Source organism: Rhopalosiphum maidis, chromosome 1 (assembly GCF_003676215.2).
Source record: "Rhopalosiphum maidis isolate BTI-1 chromosome 1, ASM367621v3, whole genome shotgun sequence".
Lineage (NCBI taxonomy): Eukaryota > Metazoa > Arthropoda > Insecta > Hemiptera > Aphididae > Rhopalosiphum > Rhopalosiphum maidis.
In genome coordinates, this window is record NC_040877.1 from 68,733,749 (window position 1) to 68,757,655 (window position 23,907).

General features: G+C 26.3%; 3 protein-coding genes across 4 annotated transcripts; 1 reads left to right on the top strand and 2 right to left on the bottom strand.

Annotated features, from left to right (window-relative positions):
• Nucleotides 1-1,057: 1,057 nt before the first annotated feature.
• Nucleotides 1,058-9,411, bottom strand: LOC113549188 (akirin). Its single transcript, XM_026950374.1, has 4 exons — nucleotides 8,914-9,411; nucleotides 4,390-4,559; nucleotides 3,002-3,164; nucleotides 1,058-1,843 (listed from the first exon to the last, which is right to left on the bottom strand). The coding sequence occupies exons 1-4, from the start codon at nucleotides 9,089-9,091 to the stop codon at nucleotides 1,833-1,835; spliced, it is 522 nt and encodes a 173-aa protein (XP_026806175.1). The 5' UTR covers nucleotides 9,092-9,411; the 3' UTR covers nucleotides 1,058-1,832.
• Nucleotides 9,412-10,041: 630 nt separating this feature from the next.
• On the top strand, nucleotides 10,042-20,182 carry LOC113550423 (translocation protein SEC63 homolog). 2 transcript variants are annotated; one of them, XM_026952237.1, is made up of 16 exons: nucleotides 10,042-10,165; nucleotides 10,241-10,343; nucleotides 11,448-11,562; nucleotides 11,629-11,734; nucleotides 11,938-12,068; nucleotides 12,376-12,468; nucleotides 12,556-12,717; nucleotides 12,909-13,140; nucleotides 13,215-13,360; nucleotides 13,420-13,567; nucleotides 13,642-14,036; nucleotides 14,394-14,570; nucleotides 15,723-15,854; nucleotides 15,945-16,148; nucleotides 16,707-16,916; nucleotides 19,860-20,182. In XM_026952237.1, exons 1-15 carry the CDS (start codon nucleotides 10,042-10,044, stop codon nucleotides 16,842-16,844), a joined length of 2,406 nt encoding a protein of 801 aa, XP_026808038.1. In that variant the 3' UTR covers nucleotides 16,845-16,916; nucleotides 19,860-20,182. The 2 variants fall into 2 exon arrangements, with proteins under 2 accessions (XP_026808038.1, XP_026808040.1); XM_026952239.1 differs by lacking the exons at nucleotides 16,707-16,916; nucleotides 19,860-20,182 and having other exon boundaries at nucleotides 14,394-14,569; nucleotides 15,721-15,854; nucleotides 15,945-16,087.
• LOC113550425 (putative E3 ubiquitin-protein ligase UBR7) lies at nucleotides 18,796-23,738 on the bottom strand. The gene is made up of 11 exons (XM_026952240.1): nucleotides 23,331-23,738; nucleotides 23,133-23,266; nucleotides 21,000-21,057; nucleotides 20,405-20,548; nucleotides 20,243-20,345; nucleotides 19,990-20,036; nucleotides 19,652-19,688; nucleotides 19,548-19,588; nucleotides 19,346-19,486; nucleotides 19,108-19,279; nucleotides 18,796-19,038 (listed from the first exon to the last, which is right to left on the bottom strand). Exons 1-11 carry the CDS (start codon nucleotides 23,478-23,480, stop codon nucleotides 18,881-18,883), a joined length of 1,185 nt encoding a protein of 394 aa, XP_026808041.1. The 5' UTR covers nucleotides 23,481-23,738; the 3' UTR covers nucleotides 18,796-18,880.
• Nucleotides 23,739-23,907: the final 169 nt, after the last annotated feature.

The window sequence follows — 23,907 nt, forward strand, 5'->3', positions numbered from 1 at the left end:
ATTCCGTCATCTTTGTGCCTAATGTGAAGAGACGAAAAAATATCACTTATGATAAATACGAATTAAAATATTTAAAATCAAAATAATTAAATACCTAACAGAATTCTGTCATAACCATATCACATACAATTAATTTTAAACAATGAATTGCTGTATTCAAAGAAAAACCAAACGATGGAAAATTTAATATTTTGATTTGATTCGATTTGAGTACTAACATAAAATTTAATAAATTGTATTTCAATAATATTTAGTATAATTTGAAGACCTAAATTATGATATTCATAATTCTAAGTATACCACAGCATGGTTAGTTATATTATGTTAGTGTATTATAATTTAAAATTATCAAAAACTAAACAGTACCTCAACCATTTAATGATTTAGTCTTATATATTATCACCCCTAAATATAAGAACCGATTCGTCGTGAAATTAAGTTCAGGAACTATATATAGTATGTTCAATTATTCATACTGTTTAAAAAAACTTGATATTATAGTTAATTTCTTTAACAAAACAAAATTCACATGTTGAAAAAAAAAATATAATATGTATACTAAAAACAAGAAATCAACTTACTGAACCCAATGGTTATAAATGTTTAATATTTTCAAGCATAGCTCAGTCAAAACAAATATTAGACTCCCTTAAAATGTTAACTAATAGTTATTTAGATTAAATGCTTATATTTTCATAAAAATATAACAATCATTTTCAAATAATTTTTAGACAATAAGACAGTATTCCATTTTTAGTTATTAAAATAAAAATATTTGTAATGGCAGAGTACACTGAAAAAAGTTAACACGTTGACCATGTGTTTAAAAAGCATAAACATTTAGTTCATAATTCTTATTTCATAAATCTAAAAAAAAAAAATTGCAAATACAATAAAACTAATTAGTCTGATATTTTAATTAAATTTTTTTTATTATTAATTTGTATTATAAACTAAATTATACAAGTATTTTCTCCCAACAAAATAATTTACATGTTGCCCTAATAGAAAAAATAATTTTTACTTATCATTTACAAAAAAAAAAAAAAACTATATATACCTTTACTTATAATATATGTATATATTTAATAATTATTATCATATTGTAAGAATTAAGTGCGAGATCCATTTGAATGAACAAGCTACAGTGTAAAGTGAACTCTGTTTCTTTAATCTTGCTCAAACAACTCGCTTTAAAATAACTTAAACATTAGTACTTTGGAAGTGGCGTAACCAACGTTTTTATTCTTATAAAATTTGGGGACCATTGAAATATATATATATATATAAAGTCATCAAATTCAGTCGTACAAATCAGAATGGCAAGCTCTAATAATAAGTAGTGTTAAGCCACTAAAAGAAATTTTAACTGAGTTTGAGAAAAAAATATTTGTTCACATAAATAAATCATTTACAATTTTTAATTTTTATAGTGAAAAAAGTTTAACTGAAAATATCTCACAAAATTGTATACATACATAAATATTTTTTATTTAAATAAAATAAGGAAATATCTTAAGCCAGTTTTAAATTTTAATATGATTTTGAGCCAATATCCAACATTTTTAGTTACGCAATATAAAAATGAATAAAACAAACAAAACAATCTTAGCTTAATGATTACTTAAATTAATTATTACTCTTTTACTATTATCATGAAATTCATATATTTTAAATTAATTTAATAATATCGAGTTTACAAAAATGTATAATACATAAAAAACATTGTTAGTCAGTCGATTGTTGACTTAAGGCTGAATAATTATTTTGTCTATTAAGTGCGTCTAAAATTTTGTTGTAATTCAAAACCATCGCTTGGAGTTGTTGTAGAGTTAAGACAAATCTAAAATTATAAAAAAAAAAATCAATTATTCAACACATAATAGATATCTAAATAAATAACTTATTCGACAAATATATATTTTTATCAATTTAAAAATACTAATTCTAGATTGTATAAATATTTAAATGTCTGTACAAATTAAGTTAACTATTTATGATGTTGTGTTAAAGAAATTCATAAGTAGATATTGAAGCACACTTATGAATACCTGAATTTAATAAAAGTTTATTAGTAAATTTAAAACCTATAAATAAGAAAATTGAAGCTAAAACTGAAATGGCTATTCAGAAGTTCATAATGATAAAATATGAATGTTTTGATACCGGTTGAGAATGTTTATTTTTTGTTACCAATCAAAGTGTTGAAAAAGATTTTTTAGTGTCAAGAGAACAGTTAATCATTTTTCCATCCACTGCAAATAATAGTCAGAAAGTAAAAGACCAAACCACATTAATATACATACATAAATGCACCCTACACGTTTTGTCTAATATATAAAATTCTAGCTAATAGGTGAATTACTTCAATGCTGTTGTATAAACAATATGGCATATATATAAATAGAGAATAGCAAGAAAAAATCATTATAGATTATACTATTGTATCAACTAAGGCTGTAGAGGTATGATGAAAAATAGTATGTGTAGCTTATGCAGTAGAGTTAAATTATTGACAAAATATATCAATATGTCATCCAATACTAAAAGAACTCGTTTCCCATGCCATTACTACACAAAATATTATTGTATCCATCCAGCAAACTGGGAAAATAAAATGGTTTGATAACTGTTCATTTGTTACCAGTTTATATTGTGTTTATCACAAAAGTTATGTTGCACAATATTTTCCCATTACCATGTATATATAGAGGGATTACATTAATTATTACTCTGGCCAGTTGCCTACTCCATAGACAGGCTATCTGTAAACATACCACCAACTTATGCTTCTATACCACTTCCCTCCCCTTAAAAAAACTAATATCTATGAAATATTAAGATCAAGAATTAACAATAATTATGAATTTATGTATAATACTTATTTACAGTATTATTTATTTAATAGTTTTTAATTATTTTTATTATTTTGAAAAGTATTTTAATAATAGTATTTAATAATTAAATTTAGAAAATATGAAAACAATCAATAATAACTTACAGCTTGGATCCTCGGCTGCTTCAAAACGTCTGTGCAATTGATCATTGGAAAACTTAACAAAAGCTTCATACTGCTCAGATAATTTCATGTTTAAAATCTTATCATATTCTTCACGTAATTGACTTTCACGTTCATTTAACATACGTTCACAAATCATTCCTACCTAAAAAAATTTTTTTTTAGTATGTGGCTATTTACATTTTTATAAAACAAAATTAGTATTATAAAATCATTAAGCTTAACTAACTTAATAAAAAATACATAAAAACATTTTACAGGATGGTTGGTATATTTTTAAGTGACATTTTACAATAATTTAAAACTAAGATTTTTTGATTTATTTTGTTTTCAGTACTATGAAGTCTACCAGTCTTTGTCCTTTATCTCCATATAGCTATATTCACCTCTTTTACTCTTAGCTCTCCTCATATCATTCTTTATTCTATCTATTAATCTTTTTTTTCTCTTTTCCCTTAATTTCTATAACCAAATTTAATACATCCTCCAAGTCACCTATTATTATAACACAACTAAACTATCTTAATTTTTTCTTCCCAATTTTGTCTATAATTGGTGTCTTTTCAATAAACACCCAGAAAAGGCACTTCCTTTGAAGAGGCCCTGGGCAAAACTTATTTAACACGTTCACTGCCACCGCCGATCCATGATCGTCACTAGTTCTTTTATTTAAATATGTTTAAATCATACGGCCATAGAGACACTGCTTCAATATTTATCATGACCAATCAGAAAATATTTATAAGCAATGCATTGCAGTTGGTTTTTGTTTCCCGCGTATTTTTGTTAAGTTATATAGAAAACAACTGTTATCAACAATTATACTACGTGGCCACAAAAGGCCAGATTAGGAATATACGAGCGGAGGTGAACGTGTTAAACAATAACCATAGCAACCTATAGCCTATAGCAGGAGTCGACAACTGGCTAACCGCCATATAAATTACCATACACTCTCTCAACTCCATCTAGTCAAAATAATTATTCTGCTAAATCACCAACCTTAAACAATTGAACCTATTTATTTCATACACTACCCCTCATGCCTTCTCTCATAAATTTCTCAATTACAACCTCAAAAATCATACACATTTATCTCTGTTATACTCCTACCTGTTATCTCCTTATTATCTTGGCCCCTTCTTCTGTATTCCTTACTAATCCATACAATTACATTTATGTAAATCATTGAAATAAATTATGAAAAAAAAATTTACCACTCAAATAAATAAATTAAGAAATTTGAAAACAAAAGTGTATATATATTTGTATGACGCCGCTCATAAAATTATATTTTCAATACTTGTAAATTGTAGTTATACAATATGAATAGTGTTTTTGAGTTATTTAGTAATTATTAAATATAATACTTGACGAAAAGTGAATAGCGGTTTGTCTTTGGCTGATGATGGAAATGTATTCTCAGATGAACTATCTGAAGAACTGTCATCTAAATTACGGTTTTCTGATAATTCCATGTTAAGTTGACGCTTGCGACGCATCCTTTGAACTTCTTCAGTTAAACTAGCAGACAACATTTCTAAAACAAAAATATTATAAATACAATATTAATTAATTTTCATACAAAAGTAAATTAATCTCAGAACATTAATTTTTATTTCTTAATAGTCGAATACTATATAATTTAGCTAAACAAAATCAATTAGGATAATCTGTTTTATGTAATAATAAAAATATTAATGAATCTCATACAATTTAATACGATGAAATAATTAATAAATAGGTATCTAAATTTGCTAATAATAATGATTCTAAATTTCTTATCTGATTTAACACTGAACTAAAAAATGTCTTTTTAAAAAAATCTTTTCTTTCAAAAATTTAAATATTAAACAATTCAGATGATAATAAATTATTTTTCAATTACAGAAAAAAGGGTAAAATTTAAAAGAATACTAGTTACCATAATAACCAACTCCAAATACAAAGTCAATTATTTCTAAATTCAAAATACTTTTAGAAGTAGATACATAAAAAAAATTACAATCCAACAATAATCTCATGTGTCATGCAGTACCTATGCCAGTACAATAATGATTAATTAGCATACAAGTTTTACCTGATTTTTGGAAATCTAGTTATATCACACATATTTAGAAGGCTAGTAATAGATCAGACGTCACTTACTATAGATCAAAATATAAGTTAAGTGTTCTACCTTAACTATTTGAACCAAAATTATTAAATATATTGAAACATACTCTTAATCATTGAACAGTATCGCTTACGTCAAATGAAATCAACCAGCACTAATCAATTAATGTTTTTTAACTATATATCTAGTAGGTGGTATAGACAGGAATTTTCATTAGGGGTGGCAGGCATGTATCTGGAACCTCATCTTGAGAGGAACAATTAATTTTTTTAGGAATAGTCCAAATCCTCCATCATAATATATTTGTACAGGTGTACTCTTATTTAAAAAGGGTTGCTCGTTATATATAATTAATAATTAGGGATGAGAAGTTATAGAACTTGCATATTTTCGGTTAAGACTCCTAATTATAGTTAAAGGTGAGTTATAAATCCATTTCATAAGTTAGCGAGTTCATTTTTGTTGTTATTTTTTTTATATTTGGGTACTTTTTTAAGAATAGCATATTTAATGTTTTTTCACGAATAAAAGAGCATATTTAGTTAATATTATCAAAGATTATGCTTAAATTAAATATTTTACAGTAAAACCTTGATAAACGAAACTTTGATAAACAGAAGCCCTGGTAATACAGAAAATTTCATTGGTGCTGTTTTCAAATTTCATTTTTTTGAACCCTGTCAAAACAGAAACCGTGTTAACACGGAAAAATTGCAAGAGGTTTTACTGTACTTAAATAAATACATAAAAATATCCTCTTGGACAATCATCGTTGATTATACGTTGACAATCTTAAAAAAGCTCTAGTTGTCCAATACAACAAATTAACAGGAATGAAAAATAATTTAAAATTAAATGTGAGTGTCACAATATTTATAATATAATTATTTTTAGATATACAAACGTTGAAACAAGAAGTCGTAAATTAGATGTTAAAATTTTGACATTGTTTATAAATTGTAAGTATTATATTATATTATTTTTATTCATAATAAAAAATGCTTTGAAAAATTTTTTTGTCATATTTTCGTTTTTCTGTGCGTATTTGCCTATTTTGACAATTTTTTTTCCTTTAACTTCTTATCCCTACTTATAAGTTATTAGTAAGTACTAAAATAGACTATAATATGAGCTTTGGAGGGGGGATATATATAAAAAAAAGATAATGGGGGTCCATCTTCAACAAATTTTAAATCAACATTAACATCTTGGAATAAATACATTTATTTTTAAGTAAATGTATTTGAAAATTGTTATAAACGCTTGCTTAAAACTTATTATAGTCAAAATCTTTTAAATCACATATTATAGAAATTATAGAGAATCATATATTTAAAGATTTGACAACATTTGTATAACTATACATTTAATTTGTAAAAGGATTGATGTACAATTTTAGATGATTTTATCATACTTAGTGTTTAATATTAAAAACACAAAATTAAAAAAATTAAATAACACCGCCCACCATTATTGTCATTATATAATCATATAACACAAAAAAACAATTTTGGAAATTTTAGGAATGATAAAAAAAAATACTTTGTTAACCTTTAATTTTCTATAATAGTCTTAAAGTACCATAAAACAATCAGATGATTGACTCTATATTATAACATCAACACCTTTAATGCATGACTGTCGTTTGTCACACTGACAATGTTTACATAAAGTTACAGAAGTAATGTATACTTTTATTTTGATAAGCTGCGTAATATATAAATATTACCAGTGTGACAACTAGGAGTTATGCACCAGATATGAAATTGAGTCGGTTATCTAGTTGTTGTATGCCTGAAATTAGTGCGATTAAGTGATAGTATTACAATACAAATATATTGAAATCAAAGAATGCTTACTATCATGGAGGTAGTTCATGTTTATTTACCAATAAAAATATAAGTATTCACAAATACCAATTATGTGTGAAAACATACCAATTGACAATTTTTTTTGTTTTATAGGTAGTATTATCTAATCATATTATTTCTTAGTACGAGTACCTATATTCGATCACCGTATATAGAAGGTTATGATTGCTATTCTTAAGATAGGCGATAAGCCATGAATTTTAATTAAATTATTGATTACACATTTCAATTTACAATCAATAATTTTACAATGACTCCACTGATAAAATCTGTGATTCCAATATTAGGACAATAGGTAGTATAATATTATTTGAGCAATCTTATTTTCATCATATTACCCAATAACTATTTTTATAAGTATTGAGTATGTATCCTTTAGTTTTTATTAAATTCCAATAACTTAGCTAAAGCACTAAATCAGTACCAATAAAATTCTAAATTATTGTGTATTTGTTATTTATGTCTTCTGTGTTATATTTAAACAGCTCTTCACACAAACTTGAATATTATCTATTGCTGTATGAATTTCAAAATAATTGCAATATGTATATATATTTTTTTTTTAACGATGACTAGATTATTATGTTATTATTAAAAATTTATCAATATGTTTTTGTAACAAATCTCAAATACATGTAATTAAAATTAGTTTCTGTAATTATAATGATTAAGTATACATAAAAAGTTTTAGAGGCAGAAAAAGATTGTTTACTTCATGAATTAGATAATTTTACATTGAAGTATAATATTACAATCTGCATTATAGAACCTATATTTAAACTATATAATACCATTATTTAATTTTTTCATATCATACAAATATATTATGTAGTGGTTTTTTAAAACTTCATTATCAAGTTCCTCTAGATATGAAATTTACCAAAACAATTAAATTAAAAACAGACTCAACTAAATATGAAATCATCTCCTAATCTGCTTTGTCACCTCGTTTGCCACAGAACACCATATTTTTAATGCTTTCCATACTTATGTAGTTAAAATTTACAGAGAAAAATAATGCAACAAAAAATTATACTATAAAGACTTGGTAGTTAACTCCTAAAAATAATTACATAAAAAAAAAAAAAATCCAAACCAATTTTTATTTATTTTTAATATTACATGTGGTATTAGGTACCTACTTGATATTCCTAGTTTTTTAATATTGTTAACTAAAAAGTAGGTACAATTTCAAGTTTATGAATGGCAAAAACAATGTTTAGTTAAGATAAAAATAAAAAAAATCATATTTAGTACTGGTCAAGTAATTAAAAAAAGAGTACATATTAGGAAGTTGGTTTCGAAATGTAATAAAAAACCACTAGTATGAAAAACAAAATAATTGTTTAATTTAATAAAATTTTAATACAGTTAGTATGTGTTAAATTATTGTGTCATAATTTAAAATACTTATACGATTAAATGGCAATTAAAATAATGATAAAATAAACAATTTGGTTATTTTAAAATCTTTTGTAATAAGCATCTCATTACAGAACATTAAATTATGCAGATTACCATCCACACTATTGGGAACCACATTTATGATATTGTCCCGGTTTAAAGACTATCTACACCCCTAAATCATTACTAACAATTATCATTACCTAACAATTTAAACCTACAAATATATTTACTCAATAGTTCAATACTGTTGAAATACAATACCTGCCAATACAAATTATTGGCAAGTCCATTGGATTTACTGTAGATACTTTATATTCATAACAATTAAAATTAAGATACGAAATCGAGTTGCACAGACGGGCAGACGATAACTGCCAACTAATATCAGTTGCTTATATAAATAGCAAACGACATCATCAACACCGCCGTAACAACGGTAATAATAATAATAATCATAACTGTTTCAAACGGCAATTGCGAGACAAAAAAAATCTCCTTACCTGCAGTGATTTTTGGTACGACATCGCCACCAAAATGGGGCGAGACGTATTCGGACCTGGAGCTGTTTGGGGGAGAGCTCGAAGGCGATATGCTCATAGGCGTACACCTTTGTCTCTTGGTCGGTCTGCACATAGGGGGTTCAAAATCTAGCGACCGTTTCAGCGTGGCACAAGCCATGGCGTTGTTCGACGTGCACACGACACCGACGACGTCTACGAACACAGAGAAACCGATTCGTTGGGACGGCAAACGGGCTGTAAGCGCGATGAAAAAACCCAAAACGACGAGAGGTGTTTTCGTGCACGGAACAAAATGGCTTCTCTCGGATCGCACACAGGACACGGGTAACGGAACGACGCAAGTCTCGTACACACACACACACACACACACACACGTACGCACGCACACACTCACGCACTGAAATGCGTACGGAAACGGACGGACGGGAGCGGGAGCAACTCGAGCGAGCACGAAACAGAAATGACGGTGGACGGAGAGTACTTGGGTCGCAGGACGATCAGCACGAAAACTTATTTAAATAACTGCTCGTTCGACGCAGTGTGACCAACTCGAACCCTCGCCATTGATACACGTAGTTGTTGTCGAACACTGTAAGGCCGTGACCACCTTTGGTCTCTCATGGAAAAACGATAAATACCACCACCGCGGCTAACGGTTTTATACTCCAGGAATGTAATGAAAATCGTTCGCGTACTATCATATTTTTATCACATTCTGCAGAAAATGATAACAGTCACGGTTGAGGAACGTGATTAAAGATAAACAATATTTTGCCCTTATTGTATACATATACTTTAGAGGTAGACTAGTCAGTCGGCGGGGACATTGGACGTCAACCATTGGCCATTGCTGCGATACCTCATATCACTGACAATATACTAAATTATAGTGCGTACGTTTACACCTGGTTGTTTTTCTTTTTATCGCCGAGAAGTTTATGTGACGTGTTACTAACGTTAAAACAATATTATATTACTATCGTAAAGTACCGTTTGGTTGTCGTCGTAGGCCAATACTTTGATTATTCAAATTATGTAAATTAACCCATAACCGCACCATGCTCCCAGAGTAAATGTTCGATTTATGTACAATCCGAAACAATAATAATGGCCGGCCAAAAGTTTCAGTATGACGAAAGTGGAGCGACTTTTTTCTATTTTTTGTTGTCGTTTCTGGCTCTTCTACTGATCCCCGGCACGTATTACTGGTGGCCGAGAAAACAAAAAGAAGGTAATGGTGATCAATGATTGTCACCTCGTCAATCAATGCATGTCGTTTATTTTTTGTTAATTATTTGAATTTTAGATCCAAAAGCGTTGGCATCTGAGTGTTATTGCCCAGGATGTCGAAAAAAAAAACTTATCCTGCAGTCCACCAAACCATGGGAACTGATGAAAAGGACATGCATGTGAGTACTTTTTATTTTGAACATAGTCAAAGGTAGAATATTACATTAAGACGACATTACACTTGCAAGTGTTGTCTCTGTCTTACTAACATACATCATAACAAATTTGCGTTTAGCAGAACACATTTTGTGATGTGAAAAATTGGCTATAATGTACGTTTGTATGACAGAACAACACATACTGGTATAACATCCTCTTAAACAGGAGTTGAAATTACTTCTTAATTTTTTTTTTTTTTATTCAACAAATTCTCAGCTTCTAGTGTTCTTAATATTAAGTATCTTTATTTATAAACAAATCTAATAATAACCAAAAAACTGTTTTATAAACCGTAGGATTAACACAACTTTTAGGGAACATGAAAAATGTAATTTAATTAATTTATGGTTTTTTTTATATATAGGTATATTTTAAAAAGTATTATTATAATCTATACAAAATAGTTTAAAACGTATTTGTGATAAAAGTTGACAATAATATTTATGAAATAAAATAGGAAGATTCAGCAATGCTGTCTGATGTTTTATTTTTTGTAATATTTTATCTTATGCATTTAGCAAATATCTTAGCCATTGTCTATTTAGTCTTGTGCTTATGTATATGAAAGAGTATAGTTATTTGATTAATGGATTTGAATGAGATTGTAGTTTTGAATAGATTTTTGTGTAATTAGACTTGGTAAAAACATTTATGGTTTGGAATTTTAAGTTTTTCTGAAGATTTTTGTTAGTTTATACCAAGTAAAAGAGGTTATAGGAAAATTAATTTATACACTTATAGTGTTTTGGTGTTGGACAGCTTAGCTTAGCAGACCCCTAAGTTAAATACCATTAAGCCAGACCATGCAAATTATAGACTTGAATATTTTGACTTTGTTAATTTGGTTTTTAATTGAGGTAAAAGAGATGCAATCTTGAGTTGACTGATTTGCGTTTTTGTTTTAAATATGAGTTCTGTGGGTTAGTAATTGGCTTAATTTGCAGGTGGTAGGACATTATTAATTCTTATTTGTAATTCTTTTATCTGTACATATTTCAAACTAATTACCCTTACAAATAAAAATTCTCCATAATTAATCATGCTATAATTTGTTTATATTTTAGAAAAGTAATCATTATTGCTGGATGGGTATTATTGGCTTTTCTTGCTTACAAAGTATCCCAATTTGACTATGAAAGTGCAAGTTTTGATCCATATGATATTCTCAATGTTCCAATTGTAAGTGTTCATAAATATTTATTACATATTTTATTTTTTATTAAATTTGTTTTTAAATTTGTTAAGGGAACAAGTGAAAAAGTAATCAAAAAAGCTTACAGAAGGTTATCATTAATTTACCATCCAGATAAGGAAACTGGTGATGAAAAAAAATTTATGAAACTTACCAAAGGTAACGCTTATTTATTTAAATATTTCAAAATAAAAATATTATTAGAAGTCTAAAAAAAATTGTTTCTTAATTTTTTTTTTTTTTAATTGGCTCTTCTAATAATTAGTTATACCTTCTTATTCTACTTAGAATGTTGATATCATTGCAGTCGACCACTTAATTTTTTAATAAATTATTATTTATAATATTATGTACAATTTTAGCTTATCAAGCCTTAACGGATGATGAATCCAGAAAAAATTGGGAAAAATATGGAAATCCAGATGGACCTGGTGCAATGAGTTTTGGAATAGCATTACCATCATGGATTGTAGAGAAGGAAAATTCAGTTTGGGTAATGATCAATATTATATTAATTATTTTAGTAATAATAATTAGCTTCATTATGAAATTATATAATAAATGGGTTTAAATTTTAATTAATATCTTAATATAAACATTTATTAATTTAATACCTATTTAATTGTTCAATATAACTATATTTAAACCTGTTAGTGATATTTTATATTGTGCATCCTGGCATTATGCATTATAGATTTTGTTAGTTCTTGAATAAGCAGATTATTGATTCTGTTGATATTTAAAATTCTGAATATTAAATTATATAAATCATAAAGAACATTAATCATTTTTGTTTATAGGTTTTAGGTCTGTATGCTTTGGTTTTTATGATTGCATTGCCTACTACAGTTGGTATGTGGTGGTATAAATCTATCAGATATTCTGGTGATAAGGTAAGATAAATCTACTAAATTATATATAATTAAAATATTACTTCTTATAATTTTAGTTTTTCTTTAATCATTTTTTTATTTTTGTAGGTTTTATTAGAAACATCTCGAATGTATTATTATTTTTTACATAAATCAAATTCCATACCTTTGAAACGAGTTATAATGATTTTAAGCGCTTCATTAGAATTTGAAAAAAAGTACAATAGTGAAATTGTTGAACGATCTTCAGATGAATATGAAATGCCTCAAGTAAATACACATATAATATATATGTATATATGTATCAGTATATTATTAAAATTAATTATAAATCTAATTATTTTATTTAATTAGTCTATATTATGATATGTTATTTTACAGTGTGGTATTTATAGGTGGGGAGGTTTCCACCAAATAAATTGGATGTTTATTAGTTATTAAACATAAATTTTATATTCTAGCTTATAAAACAACTTTATAATTTTGGAGAAAAGGCACAAAAAGAACCACCACTATCTTATAATTATTCAATAAAAGCTAGAGCTTTGATACATGCACATCTGTCTCGCCTGACACTTAAGGCAGATACATTAGATTTAGATCGTATGTACATAGTGAAGAAATGTCCATATTTAATACAAGAAATGGTTGGTGTCGTTTCTCAATTAATTTTACTAGCATATGCTCAAAGAGGTTTGTATGATTATTAATACTACATAAGTGTATATAAACCTATGCTTAAACTAAATATTTATTTTGCTTATTAGTGCCTCGTTTACTTAATATTGAAACCATAGAAAACTGTATGAAACTTTGTCCCATGGTTGTTCAAGCATTATGGGAGTACAAAAGTCCATTTATGCAATTACCATACATAACTGAAGATCATATAAAACATTTTGACAATAAAAAGGTTAGTTGTAAAGATAATTTAGACAATCAAATTTCTTCATTGTATCATTATATTTTTAGAAACGTGTTAGAAGTATTCAGCATCTTGCTCAATTAAAAAATGAAGACAGGCGAAGCACATTAAAATTTTTATCTGATAGTCAATATGAAGATTTAGTAAAAGTATTAGGTAGAATGCCCTATATAGACTTTAAAGTTCGTTGCGAAGGTGTGTATTATTATATATTAATCATTTTGTTTATTTACCAAAATGTAATATTTACATTATAACATTTTATTTAGTTATTGATGACGAAGCTACTACAGTATATACAGCTGGAGCTATAGTAACTGTGACTGTACAGTTGAAAAGGCGAGATATGAGGGTTTTATTTGGCGATGATTCATATGCAGATAAACATATTGAGTTAGAAAAAAATGCTGCTAAAGAAACAGAAAAACCAGATAAGTCAGAGAAACCTTTGCCTAATGGAGATGTTGTCGAAAATAGCGAAAGTGTTGAAAATAAAGAAATAAAAGATGATGAAAAGGAAAAAAAAACAACTAAAGGTATTTGGCAGCAAAAACGCCAATCAGGAAAAGGCAAAAAGAGTGGAAATGTCAAAAAACAAAAAGCCACATTATCAGCATCAGCTAAGAAAAAAATTAAAAAGAAAGAAAAATTGGAGAAAGCAAAAGTAAGTATTAATTTTGAGTTTTATTGACTAGTAAATTATTTTAATAATAGTAGTTCATAATATTTTCTAAACCAAATGATGTTTAGTTATAATTATTGATTATCAATTCCTAGTCTGTTATCGTTCTGATCCTTCTATTAACAAATACTGGTCTTAATTATTGTTACATTACATTCATACATTATCTTTATATGTTTTACTTATTAAATTAGATGATAATGCTAATTTTTACTTTCAAATTAACTAAAATGTTATCATTTATCTCTTAAAAACCCATAATGATCATTGTGCTCAAAATATAATTACCACTTTTAAAATAAATATTTAAATATTGTATTTAATAATTTAATTATATAGTTGGGTGATCCAGAAACTAAAGAAACTGAAGATGATAAAACAGAAGATAAAGAGCAATCAAAAGATAATGTAACTTCAGATGATGACTCTGATTCCGATAATGAAAGTTCTAGTGATGCTTCTGGCGATGAATCAGAGAAAACAGATGCTGAAGAAACAGCAGATGATAAAAAAAAGGTATTTATAATAATTTATGTAGAAAAAGTATTTATTTTTTAGAAATAGTTATTTTGTGTTAAATGAAAATTGACTCATTACATAAATAGGCTGAGTTAAACATGTAAATTCACTTTAATGAAAATGTGATAAGCAAATAAATATTAACAATAAAAGAACCAAAATGACTTATTAATATTATAATTATAATATCTATAACATTAATTATTTTTATTTTTTTGGCTCAAATAAATACATCTAATATATTTAAACACATCATTATAAAAACATTCTGTACAATATTAGTTTAAGAATCACACGCATGAAAAATGTTGATATTACAATAAAATACATTGATTTACCAAATTAATATTTTAATTGACTTCTCGCTTCCATTTTTGTTTATGTGGTGATTCTTTAATCACAAAACACTCTTTATTTCAATGACTATTCGACATTTTTGAAAATATTTTTCTTGCTTAATTTAGGCTAAATAAAATCACATTTTTAATATTTTATATTATTGTAATTATTTAAATTTTCACTTAATTTCATATTCTCAAGCAGAATATTTTTCTGGGTATTTTAAAACATAGAAACCTAAATTCGATTGAGTAGTTTTTGGTTATAAGTATTTAAAGTTTAGGTTAACAAAATGTAGTTGTACTGATAACCAGTGAAATGTTGGTCCATTATTCCACTGATGGGCGGATGGCCATTTTTTGCCTACCAAGAAATTTTAAAAAGGGTCACCAAGAAATGATCTGTTTTCCGGTAAGCCTATCCACCCTAGACTCCACTCACCTAAAATTAAAATACTTGTAATTCAAAAACCACTCTTTCGAATTTCAATTTCTATGTATTGAAATACTTAAAAAAAATTTTCTACTTCAGAATATGAAATTAAAAATTTATGTTGTCTTTCAAAAAAGTAAAAATCTTAAAAAATTATAAGAATATTGTAAATATTAAATAAATATTGTTTTATTAAACTGTAAATTTTATGAAAGAAAATATTTTTAAACACTTAATAGCTTATGCAATAATGAGTGGTTCATGATATACAATCTTCTGATACAATATACAATGGAAGTAGTTAATCAATTGTTTTTTAAGAGTGTTTAATATGCGTGTGTATCTGTGTTAATTAATAGGTTATTTATTTTGTAATAGATTTCAACAAATAATGATGATGATGATGATGATGATTGGGATAAATTTCAGTCTGGAGCCAATAAAAAGGATAGAGTACTTGAAGGCAGAACTAAACAGTCACATTTGGTTCACTCACCATATTTCCCTGAAGTATAAAAAATTAACTATATAAACTAATCAATTATAATACGTATATTTTTTAATCTACAAAACTTATTCATAATTTCAATATCTTTACAGGAAAAACATGAATATTGGTGGGTTTATTTGAGTGATCGGAAAAGTCGCACATTATTGACTGTTCCATATCATGTCACTGAACTTGTTGATGAAGAAGAAATTCAATTAAAATTCACAGCTCCTAGATGGCCTGGAGTTTATGTTTTTGCCGTTTGTCTAAGATCAGATTCATACTTTGGTTTTGATCAAATGCATGATATCAAAGTAAGTACTTTAAAAAAATCCCCTTGGACAAATGATAATGTTATACCCTAATGTATAATTACATTAAAATTATATTTTTAGTCTCATCAGTATCATATTATATTATATTGTTAATAAATTATTATGAAATATGTATAGAGTTCTGTTAAATTAATCTACAGCCATTTCAATTATAAAACTAGCAACCTGACAGTACTTTATAGAAATTCTATATATTCTTAAATATATGTAACCTATTACTTTATTCAATAAATTAAAATATTTCTGATAGAAAAACTAATTAATTAAATAAAGGTTAATCCGCCATAATATTTGTGTATACGGACATTTTTAAATACTCAAGTAATTTTTAATATTAAATGAAATATAAAAAAATATATCAATTCTACATTCATTGGTCATGAATTTTAGTATTTGTATCTATAAATTTCTTCTATAAAGTACTAAAATTCCTTCCCCTACACTCAAAAATAATACATATATACCAATGTAGTATTAAATAATAAAAATAAATATATATTTTCATAGTACATTATTTTCTTACTTTATCTTTTTTAGTTGGATGTGAAAGAAGCACCAGAACCTTTAACAGAACATCCTCAGTGGGATATTTCTGATGAAGAAGATGATACTAAAGAAGAAGATAAGCAAAGTGATATTTCAGAATTTACTACCGATGAAGATGTCGAAGATTAAATAATAAAAACATATAAAAGCTTTGGGTGACCTGACAAACAAAGAAGTTCAAAACAATAAGTAGAATTTAAAGTAAGTAATAATAATATTAATTATGATAATATTATTTTAATTGGACATCTCGCCCTCATGTGTTGTCTCCTTCTTACACACGTACAACATGGTAAATTTTTGTTCACCAGTCTCAGAACAGTATCTGTATTCTCTCGTTGATTTTTGATATTTTAATTTTGAAGTGAATTTTGAGCATTTTAAAATATTTATTAATTTCATACTCATAATCACCTAAAAATTAAAATATAAAAACCAATGAGAAAACACAGATAATGTTCTTGCCTAAAAGTTTGATAATAGGTTAATTATTATTCACTTATTATTCACTCTAATATTAAAATTAAAAGCACACTATTGAAATTGGTGAACAAAAATTTACTATATTGTATGTTTGTAAGACTGAGACAAATCATGCAGGTGAGACGTCCTCTTAAGACTTTATATTTAAAGCTATATAAAAGATATGTTTATCAATAAATTAGTGTAATTATGCAATATTTTCAATTTTATTGTTTTACTTTTCATATATTATATTATTCATGTTAAATATAATTTAAAAATAAAATGCTTTTTTTATTTGACTGATAAAATATATTTTGTTTAAATCAATTATAAATATAATAAATTTATATATTTAGTCCTCTGCCTTATTATTTTACCTACTTTTCACTTATAAACAATTTAATGAATAATTACATTTTATTATTAGCTTAAATATTATTTAGACAATTATATAATATTTTTTGCTCAAAAATCCTAAATCCTAGGACTTCTAATCAAATAATCATAATTCTGTACTAGTGTACTGATAAACTCTTGATTGTAAACTTTACAGATCATTCTCATTAATTTGCCTCCCTTGTAGCTAGGATGTGGCTGGAGTAACAATTAGTTGCTGTAAGATCATAGGTACATAATAATTTAATTATTTAATATATTGACTACAATATATTACTGACACATCACAAACTGTTAAATGTGCAAATTTTACTCACAAATGTTTATATAGTTTGAAAAAAATTTCATTAAATCAATGACAATAACATTAGTACATTTATCAATTGTGTGTATATTCACATAATCTAATCATTGTTTTTTTGTTATTCTTATTAATATAGTTTTGATCCTAAAATGTATATTGCTAATACAACTACAATTTTTCAGTAAAGATCAATTATTAAATACCCATATAAGTATGCAGTGAATTTTACATCAGAATTAATACAATTTTATTAATAGATATATCAAACTTTTTTATGGTTGACGATTAAACAATGATTGACTCTTGATTAAAACACTGTTTTATTGTCGATATGCATTATACAAATCTAAATATGCAAATTATATGTTTATCAGGTGGACAGTTCATAATCTTTATGATGTTTAAAAGCATTAAATATTAGTATAATTTCTCCCTTTTACAACTACCATTTTAAGTGTGAGTAAATTTGTATAAAAAAACGTAACATGTATTTTAAATTTACACTATCTCTTGAGATCATTGTTAAGGTAAATGGTAGCATAAATTGTTTTATTAATTTACATTCTAAAAGTTGTATACTGCAATATTTTATTACTTAAATAGTTAAATGATTCATTAGACTTTACCTATGTAATTTAATTTCCATAACTAATATAATATATAATATGTGTATGCATACTGCACAGCAAAAATAATACATTTAATTGGAACATGGACATTTAATAATTACTACCAATCACCTATTAATGATAAAAAGGTGTCATAAGGATTTAGTCTATTTTTTAAATAATAACTAATTAATAAACAATACCATAACCATTAGGATATATTATATATTATGAGTAAATTATGACATAATATATTTAATTGATATACGAATAGAAAATACAAATGTAATGAATTAAATTTTTTTTTAAAGTACAATACTAGGAAATACTTAAAATATTGTTTATTAATAAATATTTAAACTTATAGTTATAAATGTGTTTTGAACACTAAATTAACGACAGAAACTTGGTGGAATTCCATCATCCATCCTAGCTCGTTTCCTCGCTTGCATACCAGAAAAAAATTCTTGTACATCTTCCACTTTAACTACTTTATCGCCTTTAAAACTGCCCAGCCACTCTCCTAAATCTTCTTTGAATTGATTATATTCTAAAATATTACGAAATAACATTTAAGACATTTGTTATTTTGACAATATAGATAATCACAAATACTAACGATGAGCTAATTCTACTGCTGCCACTCTATCCATTGATGATAAAGCTTTTGAAAGACCGTCTTCACTTTGTTTTTCTTTAGCCATCATTCTTTCACGACTTTTGTTTTCATATGCTTGTAATGTATCTTGTTGATCGGTAATAAATGGAACGCCTTCTTTCTTATATAATTCCTAAAAATATATCAAAATGAATACCTATGATAAATTTTTAATTTTATATTAATCTTGTTATCTTACAATACAAGTGGAACATGTGCAAAGTTGTTGTCGCCAACCTTCTACCCAGAAAGAACTTCCAATAATTTTCTTTGGATCTTTCACATTTATCAATTTACAATTTTCCCCGCTAGAAGTGCCAGCTTTAATGTTATCAGATACCTAAAAAAAAAAAAATTAATTATATATATAACTGGTTATATAATTTAAACATTAAGCATACCATGTCCTTGGATACAACATTTAAACCATTTTCAGCATTATCTAAAAATTAATATTTTTTGTAAGAATAATAGTTTTTTTTTATAATGTTAGAGTTAAATTTACCTTGAGAATCCTTGACCGTATCTACAACATCTACATCCTATATAAAACAATTTTATTCTCAAATTAAAATGTAAACATATTGAAAGAATAGCAATACTTAACATAACTATCTTTATCTTAAATTAATTCAAACTAATATATTTAATATTGGCATTAGAGAAAATTAAAATTAAATTGTGTTGTATAACTATGAATTCTTGTTGTTTAGGATTCAAAAATCACATGTCATCAATACTTATAAATGTTTATGTGAAGTAAGTCAGTTATAGCAGAAGAAAAATATTATTTAACATACAGAAAAGCGAATTAAGAATTAAAAAAATCATTTGAAAACATACCTCAGATTCATCACTTTTTTCGATATTCTGTACAGAATCATCAGTCACTGCAAAATATTATGTAATTATTTAAATGTAATATAATATTTAGTTTTTAAGTGTGTTTCAAATTGTTTTAATGGTTGCTTATTTTGATATATACATATATATATATAATATGATTTTTGGTACTGAAATAAACTAATAAATTAAATGTATTTTTTTTTTATATCAATTGTCATCTCCACAAATATAAAAATAAATCAATTCTTACCAATTAAATGATTATAAGCTGGTAAGAAACTTAATTTTGATGTACAGCCAGAACATATCATTTCAGAATAATCATCTGGATTCATATCTTTTGTGCCCAAATGCTAATAAAATATTTTGTTAATAGCTGAAAAATATTGACATTTAATTAATTAAATAATACCTTGCTATGAAACCAATCTTCACAAACAATGCATTGTATCATCTCATCAGTATTTTCAGAATCGGGATATGGACGTTGACAAATGCAGTATAAACCCTTAAAATTTTGATTGTAAATGTTACGGTCATTTGCTTCAGGTTTTGACTAGTTTAGAAAAAAAAAACAATTATAATTGTTAAAGAATGCGATAAAATTAATATATTTATATAAATATATCAACTATTGCATCATAATAACCTAGATAGGAAAAAACATAATTTCAATCAATATTGACTAAGATAATATTATATTCAACCTATATATTTTGCTGAACTATTGATTTTTTTAAAAATATTTAATTACGAGAACATTTTTTGTAATATTGCATCTTATGACATATAGTCCATAGTCTGTTTAAAATAAAATTGACCAATTTTACAATATACAAATGAGGTTTTCATTGCTCAATCCCCCCCCCCACTACCTCCCTTTCAATAACTAAAAAAATTTTTGTCGGCAATTATATTTTCTAATAAGACAATACAATAAATCCCACTTTCTAGCTAATTAATGGATAACGTTAAAACACATTTAGCTTATGTACTAAATTAATTACCGGTTCTAATTGACACTCTGATGTAAACTTATCACTTCCACAATCACATCGATAATTCCTTTAAAAAATAAAAATAAATTAGTGAATAATTACTAAGGAGCTAAATACTAGGAGCTTCCTGTGTTTATTACATTTTAGAAATAAACATATTAAAATAGTGTTAGCCTAAAAATTATAAAGACTCAGATACACCTTATTCCATTTTTATAAAAATATTGTGGATAAATTTGTATACATTTTTGAGACAGAGAAAACAAATGCTGGTAAGTATATCATTCTATTAACACGGTAATATACTGTTTTGTATTAAAACAGTTATAAACAATAACAATTCAATTATACTTTTTTTTTAGATTCTGAGCGGAAAACTAATGAACTGATTTTCTGCTTGTTATCACCTTTTGATGCATTAAAATGTATTTAATTTTCAACTTACTTTGGTTTCTTGTAGCAAATTTAATCTACATAATACTTGGGGAAGTTAAAAGAGGAATCTTCTTAATAACTATTCAAATAAGATAGGAAAAACATTTTTTTAGGCTCATTCAAAAAGCTATAAATAATTAAATAAATATTTAAAATTAAAATACATCATTTTTTTTTACAGACATTTGATATTTAAATTAGGATAAAATTAAATATTTAAAACTTTAAACGAAAAATAATGATTTTAGTTATATGGTTGCATTTATAAAATATTTTTTATGGGGCCAATTTTTTTTTACGTATATTGTTATGTTTTATTTATTCATAAACAACATTTTCAAAACATTTAAATTAATTTTAAACTATTGTCTCATACCATTCTACAGTTAAAAAGTAGTGTTTCAAAAGATAAAAACAGAAATATATTATACAAATATATATGTACTATTATATTAATTAATAATACAAGTTATTTAAAAAAAAAAATTAATTCAACCTACTATTTTACTAATAGTAAAATAAAATACTATTATAGCAATATATGTAAATATTATTCAAAATATTTTTTTAAATATAGATCATTTCTGCTCAAAATTATTTTATTTATATAATGATCTATTATTAAATTCAAATTCATCAAATACATTACCATGGCTTACTTAATAACGAATCCAACTCTACCTATTCAACAGCAGAGCTATTCTTTACTTTCTACCTTTTTTTTTTTATCTAGGAGTTTAAATCTAGTTTTTTATTGTGATTATAAATATATGCCTATTATCTCAGAACTACAAGCTTTATAACAGGTACTGCTACATAAATGAGCATTTATTATCTTTATTAAAAAAAAATATAGTAAATATTAAACAAAAATATATATAATAATATACCTAAATAGTATTTTACTAAGTTAAAGTGAGAACACGAGTATAATTCATGTATTTGTCCATTATTTGATGATATAAATATATTTATAAGAATACTTGGATGCATAGGTACAACCTAACCTAGGGTAGGGGGCTTTAAGCCCCCAAAAATATTCTACATTTTTTAAGCTTTATCAGTATTATTATAGTGTATGATGCAAAATTTGTTTTAAGATTATGTAATTCATAAATGCACAAATTTTATTTATTGTAGTATTATTTTCATTATTATTGTACATTGTAGATTTATAGTCATAAACCATAATACCTACCAAGAACTAAGAATACTATGCGTTCTTATTCTGGAGTTTATAGTTGCAGGTTTGCAGCTCATATTGATATACTACATGTACTACATTTATACGTTATATTTAATACGCCAATACGGGCTACAAAGTATACAGTATACTATGATAACAGGTATACCTGTTACTTGTTAGTTATATATAACTATATAGGTATACCGTATACATATACCTAAATGTACTAAAACATTTTAAGGTGTTGATTACTTTGCATAAATGCTTCATTCATTAGCTAGAGCTTCAGCCTCCCCTTCCCAATCTCAAATGCTATTTGTGCCTATCCTTGGGTGGCAAATAATCATATCTGGTCATTTTAAAAGGAAATTCAATATTATAGCATCAGTTGGTACTCGGTTATATAGTTTCTTATGAATGTAATTATCTAAATTTAAGTTTAATTTAAAATTTAAATAGTGTATTGATAATAATTATAAAATGCAAATTGTATGACTAAGAGTAAAATAAATTTTAGCTACCTTTTTGTCCATAATTCAACCAAGTCATGGTCTTCGTGGCATTGGTACATACAAGGCAAACACACTGCACCGGGCACCTTGTCTTTTTCAGTGCAAGTTAGACAGGCGTACAACGCTTGTCGATTCATATATCCCTGTAACAAGATGGTTTAATTTATACATATATTCAGTGCAACTGGCATCAAAAGGTTTACAAACCAAAGAATAAGTGCAACTATCGCTTTCGGACGCCTCAAGTATTAGATTGGCTTGTTCGATCTCAGCATTTTGATCGTTGATGTACTCGACAAGTCCGACCACCTGATCCTCTTCGTTTTCGTTGAAAGAATTACCCTCAGACTCGGACATGATTGACAAGATATCGTGACTGAGACCCAACACACACGTCGATTACAGTATATAACAATAAACAACTAACAGCAGTCAGCGGGCAACGACCATCGACTGTAAAATCGAATATCGATCGCAGTCTTTTCTTCGGATCAGTAATCAAACGTTCAGCGCTTTCAGTTGCACAGGTCGCCACTAGTGCGTCGGTTGTTGCTCACTATTACTGTTTCACTGTTGTAGTGTTCTATAGTGTTGTCTCTTGTAACTTGTAACAGTCGTTACTGCTTACCACAGAACCGTATCATATGCGCATGCGCGCGTATAACTGTGTGTGTCATTTTAGTGTTTGTATATTACCATTGATTAAATATATATACTTAATCAATGGTATTACAATACTGTATAGTTATTTTATTTATCTGCGGTTATTTATTGTTTATGTCGC

What these genes read in the sequence shown, in the direction of transcription:
- LOC113549188 (XM_026950374.1), bottom strand. Translation starts at nt 9,091, where the DNA reads ATGGCTTGTGCCACGCTGAAACGGTCGCTAGATTTTGAACCCCCTATG. An exon ending in CGTACCAAAAATCACTGCAG is followed by an intron (nt 4,560 to 8,913) that starts GTAAGGAGATTT and finishes TTTTTGTTTTAG; the next exon opens with AAATGTTGTCTGCTAGTTTA. An exon ending in CGCTATTCACTTTTCGTCAA is followed by an intron (nt 3,165 to 4,389) that starts GTATTATATTTA and finishes AAATTTTTTTAG; the next exon opens with GTAGGAATGATTTGTGAACG.
- LOC113550423 (XM_026952237.1), top strand. Translation starts at nt 10,042, where the DNA reads ATGGCCGGCCAAAAGTTTCAGTATGACGAAAGTGGAGCGACTTTTTTC. An exon ending in ATATTCTCAATGTTCCAATT is followed by an intron (nt 11,563 to 11,628) that starts GTAAGTGTTCAT and finishes AAATTTGTTAAG; the next exon opens with GGAACAAGTGAAAAAGTAAT. An exon ending in ACTCACCATATTTCCCTGAA is followed by an intron (nt 15,855 to 15,944) that starts GTATAAAAAATT and finishes ATATCTTTACAG; the next exon opens with GAAAAACATGAATATTGGTG.
- LOC113550425 (XM_026952240.1), bottom strand. Translation starts at nt 23,480, where the DNA reads ATGTCCGAGTCTGAGGGTAATTCTTTCAACGAAAACGAAGAGGATCAG. An exon ending in AAAAAAGTGATGAATCTGAG is followed by an intron (nt 19,689 to 19,989) that starts GTATGTTTTCAA and finishes TGTTTTATATAG; the next exon opens with GATGTAGATGTTGTAGATAC. An exon ending in GCACATGTTCCACTTGTATT is followed by an intron (nt 19,280 to 19,345) that starts GTAAGATAACAA and finishes ATATATTTTTAG; the next exon opens with GAATTATATAAGAAAGAAGG.